We start from the raw sequence: 14,490 nt of genomic DNA on the forward strand, positions 1-14,490 counted from the left end.
TGCGTAATTGTACATCAATTTCATTGTGGGTATACTTAGGATACCATCTCGGTATAAAAACATGAATGATTAACTCCTCATTAAGCAGTTAACCACATAGCGGCTGTTTACTGCAAGAAATTAACTGACATTACATTGTAACTGACTGTATGGACTAAAAAATAATCCAAGCTTAAAAACAACGACAAAATGCTTATTTCACAAAAGTGTACCTACGCATTAATGGCCAATAGCGGGTTGTACTATTACATTTTTACTAAAACGAACTTCGAGATTCCAGATTCGTCGAGTCTCGCGGAATCTCATCAAAGCTCGACGAATCTTGGTAAGATTCAAACTCAAAGTTCAACAAGTCTCGCCGAGTTATTGTAATAGGCGAGGTTGCTTTGCCGTCCCTATAGATGTAAACATTACTGTTCTTAAACCCGTCCTAATTATACATGTAGTGTAATGTCATTTGTATTTCAGTGAATTGATGTTTGTGTTATTACGTACAGACTATTCACAGCCTACTCGCCAATTAAACGTCGTACATACACCATTTAGTAGATACAGTGTACATGTACAGGTCAACGGAGTAAATATACTTACATATTGCATTATTTTAAGTGTAAAGTACTATTTTGTATTAATCATGAAATTAAAATCATATTTTAAACTAAACTATAATGTGTTCCTTCTGTTATTAAGCTGTCCGTCTTTAAAAACAAATTTTAATTTTGAGTCAAATTTCAATAAGCCACAGGGCGGAACGTTTCACATAGAATTTTTTCATATTTAGCTGAAATCCAGTTTCAAGCAGAAACCACTGTGTCAATGGCATGTCAATGGCATTCCATTTTGGCCGCTAACCAATTCTTGCTCCAACTGAAAAATAAATTTCAGCTTAGCATTTGACGTCCATGCATGAAACAGCCGTATAAACTCATACAACAGTCGAGTTCGTTATTCCATGTCAATTCCAGCGCTGTATATGTAATACGAAGTGACATACCAGTAAAATATATAACGATTCAAAAATGCAATTTTTACCAGATGAAATAAAAAGAACTCATAATCTTCTCGGCTTTGCAGGTCTGCTGAATAATGGAATTAACCAATCAACCCTTTCTAAACAGACTCGATTATTAAAACAGAAAGGTATTTCGATTCACCATACCTTTTTGTCTGCCTGCCTATATTAAATATTTGAGTCATTTTCGAAGATTAATTGGCAGGAAATGAAGAGACTTATTGTGTTTTGAAAATTCCGTGGCAAACGCAAATAATTTACAGTTGATCAGCTGCTAAACTCAAACAGATTATTGTTGCTCCATTATCATGATCCAGACATTTTTGTTCGTATTATATGCATCCCTAGACATCACGGCTCCAAAGGAAATGAATAGTCAACCCGTTCATTGGAATGCCTTTCTTTGTTCGTCAGATATTCGGTGGGACCGTTACTTAATTAAGCTTGCTTTCTACTCATTAACTCTCTCCCGGCAACGGATAGTAAACACGGATGACGTAAAGCTGTACCGTATACCGTACCGGACGGTAGCCGCATTCAGCCCCAGTAATTTTAATCGAATCGTGATGACCTTCCCGCCTTTACGCGCCCTGTTTCCCTGGATTTGCAGCTTTAATTGAAATCACACTTGACGGGGACGAAAATCAATCCCAACTTTCGTCCTCAGGTGAACAATTGACTCGGAGCTTTCACCTGATTATTAACGAGGTTGTTGATGGCGAACAATTTTTTTTGTAAGAGAGTCCCATTTTGTTTTTGTTTTTTAATGCGCGCTTAAATAATTTAACTCTTTTTTCTCTTACACTTTATTTTCCAGCGCCCCCGCAATGAATAGAAGCAAGAGTTTTCGGTTCTTTCAAAAGGTCGTGACCATGGGCGTCGCCAGGATTTTTTCTAGAGGGGGGCAAAAAAAAGTTTGCCAAAAAATGCTTGTATTTCTCAACACATTCTCGATTTATCAGTTTTAGAGGGGGGCAGGGACATTTTGCCCCCCCCCCTTCCAACTCATTAAATTTACACCACTTTGTCTTCGCGCCTCTTTTTTTTTTTTTTTTTTTTTTGCTTTTCCGGGGGTGGGGGGGGGGGCAAGTGCCTCCCCTTGCCCCCCCCCCCCTCGCGACGCCCATGGTCGTGACGTATAAATTTGAACGGATAAATTTGAACGTTTGCATTTTGGAAAGCGCAATAAGAACAAGCTCAGGTTTGCACCTAGACCTATAGTGTGAAGCAAATTCCTTGTGTGAGGTTGTGAGTTTCTGAAGAACAACCGGGGGAAATTCGGACAGTGCATCTGCGGCTCTGCCCGTCCTCTGGAGACGTCTAATAGGACCTGGGGGGGGGGGGGGGGGTAAGGGGGTATTTACCCCCTCCCCTCATATTTTTTTAAGACTGCCTTTTCCCATTCAAGTGCCTTTTTTCACAAGCGTCCCCCCTCCCAATTTTTTTAACTGACTGACCTTTTTCCGAACACGTGCTCTTTTTGTGTCGCCCTGAAAAGCGCCATGTCTCCGTTAGTGTGCATAATAAAAAATCGTCTGTTTTGAACAACGTCCCCATCTGAAGATGGTACCCCCCCCCATCCCCACCCCTCATCCCCCTCCCCCTATCTGATTTTGCGGAGGCCAAGTGTGCGGAGTAAAAAACAAACCTGTCTACATTTTGTGCGAATATAATCTAAGTACATTTTTAAACCTGGGCCTTTTAAAATCGAAACATCACGGCCGGTATTTCCCCTTTTTATTTTTTTAGTTATTTTCAATTATTATTATTTTTTTTGTGTGTGGTTTTTTTTTCCTTTCAAAATTAAGCTTATTGACTGCGACTCGTTGGTGACCGGGCATTGATAATTGGCAATGAAGTTCTGGGCGTAGCACTGGCACTTATTGTAATGCACTGCTTGGCATGTACACACAACGCCTTTGTTATTGAAATGTTTGGTTTTCGATGACCTTGATGTACAAGTCCTACACACACCGCTTATATCGTGTGCTTCAACAAGTTCGATATACTTTCAACACAATGTACGATCAACACAAATTGAACCACGCATGAAGAAAATGTGTCTCCACAGTGAGTGCTGTTAATAGTCGCTGAGGCAATGTACCTACGTCTGTTTTACTTCATGGAGGTAAATCAATACCCTATCTCATGGATAATGACTTCACCGTTTGTAATTAAATGGGTCCTTCAGCAAAACGGGAAGTACGCTCAAACAGTGTCAATAAATTATGACTGTTTACTGCTATGATGCACGGTGCGTACTTAAGCTACACAGCGCAGCAATCTCCATGCGGCATTACCAGGGATGGCAAACAACATCATCAGTCGATTACTCATCGCCATGGTGACTTAATTAATTCGTAATTAATTCCGCGTCGTACCGCAGATTTTATTCATTCACCAGCCGACTTATGCCGATGTAAAGCGCTCAACGCGCCACTGATGGACCAATCAACAGTCGATGCATCAGGTGGAATCGTTGCACATTACATCGTAGAGGTACGACCATATAGGCACACTGTTTCGTAGCCCATGGTAGGACGTACCATTGTCTCACATTCATTCATATGTGCCTTTGCCAGTTGCAGTCGCCTGTGGACATGTAAGTTCAGATTTAACACCTTTATATGATTTTCTTTTTTTCTTGTGAAGTTCACTCTTCACAACCTTTTTTTCAAACCACACGAGTGACAGACGTAAATGACGAATGTTTCAGTGTAAAAACCTTTCCAGAGATAATTTTAGAAAAATGGTGCCCGCATGTTTTATTAGTGGCGCCGTTTCGACTTCCTTAAACCTAAATTAAGGACATAATTATGTTTTTCTTTATAGGTTGTCTAGTCGAGCACATGACGACATTAGGCCACAAACCTCAATTTCACAAACCATTCGGAGTTGTTACTGTTCAGATAGATTACTATCGATCAAAAAGAAATTAATTTACGTTTTTCTTTATCGGCTTCGCAGCATCTGTTTGAAGAGCCAACAGTTTGCACTGACGACGCCAGATACATCTGTCGTCTACGCATATCAGAGGTAAGCGTGCTCACCTCTCCCTTTTAATATTGACAGATTTTCCCCCAAATCAACCTGACAGTTGTGCTGACTAAGTAAAGGTTTACAAAAAAATACGTTAAAAATAATTTACACGCCGTTAATAAGCCTTTAGTCCACTTCACTTGATTGCACTCCCAATACTGTAAAAACGTTTTGTTGCATTTGACTAGAAAATGTGCAACTTGCACACACTGCAGCTGACTACGGCATGGGTCGACTCAGCTGGGTGAAAGTTGACTACAGCCTGTCTCAAAAAAAAATGGTACAATCGTTTTGAGCATCACATTAAAGAAAAAAGACCAGGCTTTCCAATACTTTTTGTTTCATCTCAATTGCTTTTGTCAATCCAGAGATAACTCCAGTTTACTGCGGAACACAAAAATCGAGTTTGTTTCTTTTGCCAAGTTGCAATCTTTTGTGAGCTTCAAGACAGCATGGCACAGTACTCGAAACAACTCTGCCCATGCATAAAAGTGGCTCAAAATGTTGGTGTATCGCACTAAATTGATTATATATCTGAATTGACAAAAGCAAATAAGATCAAACAAACACTATTGGAAAGCCCAGTCTTTGTTCTTTAATATTATGCCAAGTAAGAATGACTTATTTTGAAAATTCATATTTAACCTTTTTTTTTCTGATTGTACCATTTTTTTGGAGACAGGCTGTATGTTCTAGTCAAATTTAACCAGAGTGTTTTCATAGTGAATAGTGGGTGTATTTCGCTATAAACGTATACATATACGTTTATTTTGACCAACGTCCTGTCTGAGTATTATTTGTTCAAGACTTTATTTACGTCAGATAGCCATGATGGCAAACCGTGTTATTAGCATTGGGACGGATAAATTGACTTTTTCCTTTGCCTGCAAACATCCAACGTGGATTGGCATACATTCTGCAGCACTAAACAATGGCAAACATTTACGTTATGGGGCTCTTTTAAACAAAAACTTGACCTAGTACGGACTGCACAAATAGTTGGAGTTGCTCGATTTGTTTCAATAACATGTAGCCTAGTGATAAACTGTAATTGTTAACTGTTGATGCGCCCTGAGCTTGCACCACTCACTACTCACTGAGAAAAACAAATCAAACATCTGAATGGTCTTTGCAAATGATAAAAGAACTCCGCAATAATGATTAAACCTTTTCTGAAGAAGTGATCTTGTTTATACATTTGTTTATTAGATCACGTCTACTTCATGAGTATCCCTTTTTTTATTCAATTATTTCTACAGGACAGATAAATAAGACTTAATAAACTGGTACATGTAGGGCCTACATAGTCTATACAGTTTATACACGGCATACATTAGGCCTAATGTTAGATCAGCACAAAGAAAAACGACCACACAAATACGGGTTCATTGTGTGGAATATTTTTTTTTCAAACAGGGAAACTGACAAGGTGAATTATGACAATTGAAAAGAGTTTGGCATATTGTTACGCTAGTTGTTCGTGCCATGCGCATTCCCTCCCGTATTCGGAAGTCAATTGAGTTCATAGTTGCGTGGTGCTTGCACAAACTGAATTGCGCAAAATAGCGGACACAATGAGTAATCGTGATATATTTAAGGACATAATTATACATTCATCTTGAAAACAGGATTTATTTAACTATGAAAGGTACCATGTTCGTGGAAGTCTGCAGGTTGTGGGTTCGACTCCAGCCAATACTGAAAAAAAAAAAGATTCCGAAGGATGCTTTTTGATGTTTACTGTTCATTCTGTAATGTTTTGTCAAAATATCAAGTTTATCAGTATCAGGTACGAGTAGGCCCTAGAACAAAATGCTTGAACATTATTTAGCGATACATTTGAAATCAGTTTAATTTAATCAAAGTAAAAACTAAAACAGAAAAGCAATAATATTTCAAGTCCACAGCCATGTCACCCACGTCAGCCATGTCATGACAAAAATTAAACATTTCCATGAAAAAAAATCCTGAAATGTTCTTGGTGTTAATGCAGTCCAGTTCAATTTTAGCGCCTGAAATTAGGTTTAGATTTAATGTAGGCCAACCATCGACAGATCTACGGCAAGACTAATAATAAGTAACATTTATATAGCCCCAAAAATCCATTATATGCTCTTAGGCGCTGTACACATTTAATAGATAAAGAAAATATCCATTAAAAACCTGCCTAGGAATTAAAAAAAGCTGCTTAAAAAGGCATAGAGTAACGTAACACATTAAAAAAATACATTATAAACCCAGCTATTAAAAACCATTACATATGATTTAAAAGAGCCTGCTTTAAAAGTTATAGATCAATACATTAAAAAACAGAGTACCCCGACCATTAAAAACCATTTCCTATGAATTAAAAAAAGCCTGCCTAAAAAGGCATAGATAATACATTAAACATATATATATAAACCAAGCCATTAAAACCATTACCTATGAATTAATAAAGCCTGCTTAAAAAGGTATAGATCAATACATTAAAAATACATTAAAAAGCCAGCCATTAAATACCATTACCAATGAATTAAGAAAGGCCTGCTTAAAAAGATGAGTTTTAAACCCGACTTAAACTCTGTACACTGGCAAACTCCCTAAGGTAAATTTCAAGCTGGTTTCACAGGCGTGTAGAACGGTAAATGATCAGTGGTGGACAGCTAAATTTTGTGATCTAAATTTGTGATGTTGTTGGAATCTTGAAATAAAATTTCACACAAATGAAAAGTTTTGGAAAGAAAATAATTCCATCTTATGAAAAGAAAAGGTTTGCTTTACACCAATGACAGGAAGCCGACCAATGCACTCGTCCGTCCAGCAAAGGTCATCGGCCTTTTATTGTAATGTCCGGTTGACGTGTTTCCCGGTCACTCACTTTGCATCCTTTCAAAATTAATATGTCATTCCATCTTTTATGGTAAAATGAGATCACATGCCTCGGATCGGATTCAACAAAAGTATGCATTAAGGCACCGTACGTGGTCTGCGTCCGTCGACCTGTATCCATGCTTAAAACGAACGATTCCGATGCAGGCTATTTCGATCAAACTTTAGGCTATACTAGTTGGTTTTATGAAAATCAATTTCAGTTTCGTGGTTCTAGCTAGGCTATACCACACTGCTGACAAAAATACTAATGTAACTCTTGGTCTTCACACAGCATGTGATACTGCATCGTTGCTTTGGTACATGGTTTGAGCCTGAGTCTGCGAACAGCTTATCTACGGTATGTATGTATGTATGGATTGATTGATTGATTAATTGGATGCTACATAATTTTTAAGTTCGCTTGATTGCTAGCTAAAATAAAGATGCAACGGATTAAGAATTAAACATAAAATTATACATTAAACATTAAATATTAAATATAAAAAATATAAATTTACGAGCAAAAGGGGAACAAAATACCTTTTCAATTGATTTAAATGCGGCTCTTAAAGAAAAACGAATGAACTGTCAATTATTTTGTGAGTGTACAAGTGTTCAGACTTTTAGGCAAAACAGGTTTATTCGACTATGCACGTCTGTATGTGTGTAGTGTACGTTGCAGAAACCACGATTTGGCATGAGAGAGGTAGCCGGTGGAAGCTGAGCCTGGTGGCTTGCTGGCTGGCTAGCAGGCTGGCCTGCATGCTGTCTAGATGGCTGGTTGGCTTGCTGACTAGAAAGCTGGTTGGCTGGCTCGCCGGCTCCCGGAAGGCAGGCAGGCTGCTGGCTGGCCGGCTTGCTTGCTGGTTGACTAACTGCTCCCCGCGAACTGGCTTGCTATAGCTAGCTGGCTGGATGGCCGGCTAGCTGGTTGGCTGGCTGGCTGGCTCCCCGGAGGGCAGGCAGGCTGCTGGCTGGCCGGCTTGCTTGCTGGTTGACTAGCTGCTCCCCGCGGACTGGCTTGCTATAGCTAGCTGGCTGGATGGCCGGCTAGCTGGTTGGCTGGCTGGCTGGCTGGCAGGCCGGTTGGCTGGCTGGCTGGCTTTGCTGACCGGCTTGATGGGTTGCATGCATGCTGGCTGGAAGGCTTGCTGGCGCTAACAGGCTTGCTGGTTAGCATACTTGGCTGGCTTGCTGGCCGACTTGCCGGCTAGCAGGCTGGTTTGGCTGCCTTGGCTGGCTGGCTGGCTGGCTGGTTGGTTGGCTTGCTGGTTGGTTAGTTGGTTTGCTGGCTCCCTTTCTGTGTAGCTAGCTGACTTGCAAGCAGGCTGGTTGGCTGGATTGCTGGTTTGCTGACTATATCAGGCTTGCTGGCTAGCAGGCGGGTTTGGCCGCATGGTTAGTAGGCCTGCTGGCTTGCTACCTTGATGGAAGGCTCGAATGTCAGCGGGTAGTAACAAAGTTTTTTTTATGAATAATTGTTAAGTTCTGTCATTCCACTTAGGCTAGAATATGGATGCCAACGAGTCTGCATTTGGGTGCGTGGCCAACGCCGACATCCCTTACGTGGAGACAGCCATCTGGATACATGCTTATGTCTTCGCCAGCCTCTTCATCCTTCTCGTGGTAGTATCATCTTTCACATCTTTCAGGATGTTCCGCGAAAAGCGCAACGTAAAATTCCTATTGACTGTCGAAATTCTCATGATTATCTTCGGACTTATGAGGGCGCTATTCCTCCTTGCCGATCCCTACCGCGTCCGCGAGGTGTTACCTGCGCTTTTTGTGCAGTTTCTGGAGGATCTGGCCGTGCCGTGTCTCACGTCCGCATTCGTGTTAGTGCAGACAACATTCTGGCAACTTACTAAAATCAGGCGGCTTGAGTTTCAGCGGTTACCGGTACTAATTGGTACAATCGCGGCTCATTTTGTGCTTATAGCCGTCATTGACATTCTTGTAGTCTTCGTGGCCGGAACGTGTATGCTGCTCCTTGTGTGTCAGGCTTTGACCACCCTCTGGGGATTTGCTCTGTCGCTTGGTTTCTTCTGGACCGTGAGGAGTTTGCACATCATTGAAAGAGGACATAGGAGTACGCTGCGTACCGCGGCCGCTGGTAATTTTCACCTCCAGAAGGCGTCACAGGACCAGTCTCGTACGTCACCGAATAACTTGCCTGTGACTCTGGAGGGCGGTGTTAGTGGCGTCAGTCACTCCACGGATGTCCCAGCTAGAATTCAGAGTATATCTGTTGAGATCAACGAAAATGATAACAAGCAACAATCTGAGAATGTCTCCAATAGGACAGATTCTAGCCAGCCTAATGACAGAAAAACCGAGTTAGCGTCTAATGACGTCGTACCTCCCAGGTCATCACCAAGACGAATGAGGACCTTTGGAAGGAGACCCAATCCACTTCGTAAGGTCATGATCGTAGGTGTGATGACGTCATGCATTGGATTCCTCTGCTTTCTCCTCGGTATCTACGGAATGATTGTTTTTAACAATCCTCTGCAACCCGTGGAGGATGTGATGGGCTGGTTCGTCTACCAAACCCTTCAAAGGTATGAAGGCCCTGTTATTAAGTGTTGATACTGGTCTTAATGAGACCTTTGCGTGGTTGTATCGAGATAGGTCGAACTGGCACTAACCAAGCACAGACCCAATATAACCGTATCGCGGTAGAATCACGTCAACGCAGCTAGTGAAATATTGTCCAACTACCTGCTATATAAATGGAAGCGGACAACCTGAGCTACGTACTGAGCTATAAAAAAAAAGATAACTAGCCAATGAAATCACGTACTCTGTACACGAGATTTTAAGATGTTTTTGTGCAAATCTTCTTGCCTGCTTGCCTTTTTTTGTGCTGAGCAAACCGGATCGAATGCTTTTTCACGGGTATTAAGCGAGGAATTTTGGTATCTATAGCGCAAATTATGTCTCATCAGACACTGGGTGGCGCTATTCTTGATGCATAATGTCACGGCCGAAACGGGCGTCCAGAGTTAATGTACATACGTCTATACGTCATTATTGTTAGCATGTGCCCACGACATAGACAAAAAATTGCTCTCAACAAGAGATAAGAGGCGGCCATGATGGGGACACAATATTTTGACGGCTAAAATGAAGATTTTGTTCGGGGGGGGGGGCGGAGGATATGTCGTGCCCATGCCAAAAAAGGGTAAAACTATTAACTCGAATTTCACACCGTTTCTTTATCATCCTTTTTTTTTATTGCATCAGATCGGTGGAGTTTGGCTTTGGAATAACGCTGTCATATCTGGCTTGGCAACGGAACACACCGACTAGTAATAGATGAGCTTACGCTGCATCGGTGCCTCGTCATGAGCAAGACATATGGAGGTCCCCCATGAGAGTTGGGGAGACCTTGACTGGTTCCCGTTCCATCCAGTATCCACATTTATGGTGGGCGGGGACTAGTCTAGGGGAGACCATCAAAATGATACATTCGAACACATAAATCGCCGAAGCGCGACGACGCCTGACGCTCATTAAGCGAACACGTGCCATGGCCTAGCTTAATAAATAAGTTGTGCGTACCTCAGATCACAAAAAAGGTCAGTGTTCTTTCAGCACTTTTTGTGATCCGTGGACAGAACGAAAACGGTGGTTTTGTTTAAAACTCTGTAACTTGAAAAGTACATGAGTGATTTTAATGATTCTTGTACTAAAAGGAAGCTTATGAATTGGGCTTTCATATCCTAGATTTTAAAAGTGCTACATGCAAAACTTAACTAAAACAATGGTCCAGATATTAGGTTTTCGTTTTTTTTTGACTCACCCTGTACGGTTAACTATAGTTCGCGCCCGAACTTGCTCCAGGTTGAGCTATTGTTGGCATTTTGCCAGTATGTTGGAGTTTTGTTATTTATAAATGTATCAAATTAGCAGCAATAATATAGGTACAGTATATATACGGTGTTCATTGTTGAAAAACTTGTCATTCTATAGAATACCTTTTTGCCTTTTAAACTACATGTACCATTTTGGTAATACCGTTGGGATTTCTTGTGAAGTTAATTGATGGTTTTATTGTGTGTGGTTTCTCTCAAGGATGTTTGAGAATTGCATTGATGCATTGTTCCTCACATCTTACACAGCCTTGCCCTTGACGTTGAGCATTGGTGTAGACCGTAGTTGTGTTCGCTTTCATGAATCACGTGAACAATGCATGCTTTTTGAGTGGCTGGTCCTTGACGAATGAAATCAATGAAGGATATGTTCATTACATCAGCGCAAATGGATCGAACAACTCGGAGAGATAAAATATCGAATTGTATGTCAACAAAATGAATGCAAAATCACTGCATTCAGGCTGGTTGGCTCAACTTACTTAGGGCCTACTTAACTTAATTTTGGTATGTCGTTTAGGTACTCTGTCAGTTGATGCTGTGGCTATGTAACTTATTCAATCGATAAGATGGAGTCAGTTCTTTGAAATGACTTGAGTCAAATGAAACAATATACATTAAATTATAAAATATAATTTAAATGTCAACAATTGTTCTGTCAATTTACAGTGTTCTCCTTCTATTATAAACGAGTTTGTTTAATTCTGTTGAGAATTATAGGTACTTTTTGTTAAATAAGTTTGAAAATAGTGCAAACTTTATATATGAACTTTGGTTTCTTTCCATTAAGTTGTGGTCTGCTTGTTCTATTACAAGACTATAAGATTGGCTCGTCTATGGGCGAAATCCCTTGGGGTCAGGAGGATGGTCAGGATACCCCCTCCGACTTTCGCCCGGGATGAGCCACTTGATCACCCCCCCCCCCCCCCTTTCCTAGATTTTGTTTTTGGTTAGAAACTAATCAATGCTGATCTTGTAGCTTTACACCTGTCAAAATTAATGAATACCGGGTAGTTTTGAAAAAAAACGGAGAACAAGCATTACAAAGGCGTTAATGGATGCGACGTTTTTATGTATAAGCTTAAATGAGCGCACAAGACTGCATGTACATGTATAGTATATTAATTTTGTATCAGGAACAGCGCCCCTATTGTCAAATGGTGTCCAGCCCCCTCCCCCTCCCCGGGGTTGCAGGATGGTCCTCCCAACGGTGTAGCCAAGGATCTGACCATAGGGGCGAGTATGAGGGGGGGGAGCTGCTTGGCTACGCCGCTGGTAGGCTCCATCCATTCCTCCCTACTCGCCAATACGGAATTACGCCACTAGGCTAGTCAGTTTATAGGACTTCATTCATACTCAATGAGTCAAGTCTGTCAGTAAGTCAGACAGACAGACAGACAGACAGACAGACAGGCAGTCAGTGTATCAGTCAATCGGCAGAGGATTATAGATCGGACCTTAATTTGGGTCCGGCAATCGGTTTAAAGCATCTGCCATTTCCTCACTACTGGCGCGGTAGTGACAATAGCTTGGCGTGCATATCGCGTCAATCGTCCCTCACTTCAAAACCCTTGGGATGACCGAACTGTACTTGAGATGGAATGGTATGAATTATCTGAATGTTACATCCTAACTCAATGTACATACTCTACAGAAGTGGTTTCCCCTACCTTGCCTAGTCGCAAGTAATTAAAAAAAAATCCAAAGGTTAATGGAAAAATAGAGTATTGTCGATGCGATTGACGATAAGAGGAAGGCAAGATTTTGTTGGCATTGAAGTCCACCGAGGGAGAAAGCTTAGTCAATAATAAGATGAAAGTATGGTTTCGTAACCAGTGACAAAAGGCATGCATCCTGTCATGTTGAGTGTATGTTGTATGGGAGCAGGGGAATCTCTTTTGTATTTTTGTGAGCGGTTAGTCCGTGAAATAGTTTTAATCTTATTAAAAGTCAACGAAGGTCTATGTGCTTTTGTTCTTAGTCATGGAATGAGTTTAATGTTAGAAGTGCCCTGCGTTCAAGGCTTTTCGTGAGCTTGCGAAAAAAATAACGAGATCACTCTGACAGGATTCGAACCGTCCTGCTTACAAACACAGACAGTTTAGCCCTCGATCATTAAACCAGCCGGGGTTGACTAGTTGGTTCAAATCCAGTTTCACATCAGGAAATGCAACTCATATTTGGCCATATCTCGGTGACCGATTTGTTAAGAAGTCTTGACTAGCAAGCTGGAGGTCGTGGGTTAGAGTGTTTAAGAATTTTTTTCTCTCGGAAGCTCTCGCCGGTAAATACTTTGTAAAGTGCATACGAGAGAACCCCAAACATTACGCCGACTCAAAAAATTCAAAAAAAGTCATGAATACAGAATTTTGTACTATACTTCAGCAGTGCCCTCAATGAATAAAACTATGATGCCACCATATTTCGGCTGTAAATCACTATTTTGTTCGAGTGATGTAACTTACCAAAGTAAGGGAAGGCTTACATCAATTTGAGGGCACAGTTTCTTCTGTGGCGTTTTCGTATACATGTCATTTTTTTTGTCACACAATTATAAACACGATACACAAACACACTATTTCATGTGCCAGAACCCAACAGAACTCAACCCATGGCCCAACGGCATGTCATGATGGGAACATAACCCTTAAACCATGGGTCGGCACACCTCCAGAATCAAAGCGTTTGTTTATGGTGTACATCGAGGACACACACGTGCAATATCGTCGGTGAATCTAGGACAGGAAATCGAGAACGACCTCGATTAGAAAACCTGTACAAAACCAATGAGAGCTGTTCGGAAAAAGTTGAAGTACCAACAACTGAAGGAAAAGATAAGAGGAACAATAGTAAATCCTCGATTTACACCATAAACAAACGTGCGTGTGTCTGTATGTGTGTGCTATTTTCCATATGGTGTTGGAATTTACGGTATGGGTATGGTTCCTAGTAAATCATGCTAGGGAGTTAGTCGAAGGTACCTCCATGATATGAATGACGATGTGCACAGATGAAATTTTAGTCACGTTGCTCATGGGTTGTGTTTCATGAAAATGTTGAGACCTTGGAATACAATTATAATCTCAAGCAATTAGCTTTTGATCACTTAATGGTAACAGCCCTCAATTCTCTCTGAAAGGAGTTAATCGCATTGGGGTTTCAATGTTAATATGATAAGAAAGTGGGAAAGATGTAGGGTGGCTAAGAAAGATTCAAGGTAAGGCTATAGATTGGAGCGGAGTGTCATCATCCGATGAAAACATCTAATCATTTACACACATGTTTTCAACGGTTGATATACATGAATGTGTTACCATTCAGCACTCCAGCCAGACTCAAGAACCATGGAGTTTCACGCACATAGGTCTGGGAGAAAGATAGGTCAATGTAAAAAAAAAATCCGGATGTCTGCACCAACCTACAGTACAGACAGTTATTTAAAGTGCCATCAGGCTCGGCCCTTTTTACTTTTATTTTGCCCGGATGTGCCAGCAACGTCACTGAGAGTGAAACTGCTTTAATGCACGGAGGTAGGAATAACCTTCATGCTTTAATTAGGAACCATTCTTGCCTCAAACCATTGGGATTAAGCACGTGGTATACTACCACCGCGTTGCCTAGATACGAAGTGAATAAGAGGATTCCACCAATTGACACAAAGGGGAACACGAGACATTGGCGCCCCAATTTCCATTGTTAAAGGACGCTGGA

General features: G+C 41.1%; 1 protein-coding gene across 2 annotated transcripts; it reads left to right on the forward strand.

Annotated features, from left to right (window-relative positions):
* The first annotated feature begins 3,048 nt into the window (after nucleotides 1-3,048).
* On the forward strand, nucleotides 3,049-10,585 carry LOC119718795. Of its 2 annotated transcripts, XM_038188215.1 has the most exons (5): nucleotides 3,049-3,614; nucleotides 3,980-4,048; nucleotides 7,197-7,262; nucleotides 8,409-9,465; nucleotides 10,151-10,585. In XM_038188215.1, exons 4-5 carry the CDS (start codon nucleotides 8,417-8,419, stop codon nucleotides 10,224-10,226), a joined length of 1,125 nt encoding a protein of 374 aa, XP_038044143.1. In that variant the 5' UTR covers nucleotides 3,049-3,614; nucleotides 3,980-4,048; nucleotides 7,197-7,262; nucleotides 8,409-8,416; the 3' UTR covers nucleotides 10,227-10,585. The 2 variants fall into 2 exon arrangements, with proteins under 2 accessions (XP_038044143.1, XP_038044145.1); XM_038188217.1 differs by lacking the exons at nucleotides 3,049-3,614; nucleotides 3,980-4,048 and having other exon boundaries at nucleotides 7,106-7,262.
* Nucleotides 10,586-14,490: the final 3,905 nt, after the last annotated feature.

This window comes from Patiria miniata, unplaced genomic scaffold (assembly GCF_015706575.1).
Source record: "Patiria miniata isolate m_02_andy unplaced genomic scaffold, ASM1570657v1 HiC_scaffold_7, whole genome shotgun sequence".
NCBI classification, from domain to species: Eukaryota; Metazoa; Echinodermata; class Asteroidea; order Valvatida; family Asterinidae; genus Patiria; species Patiria miniata.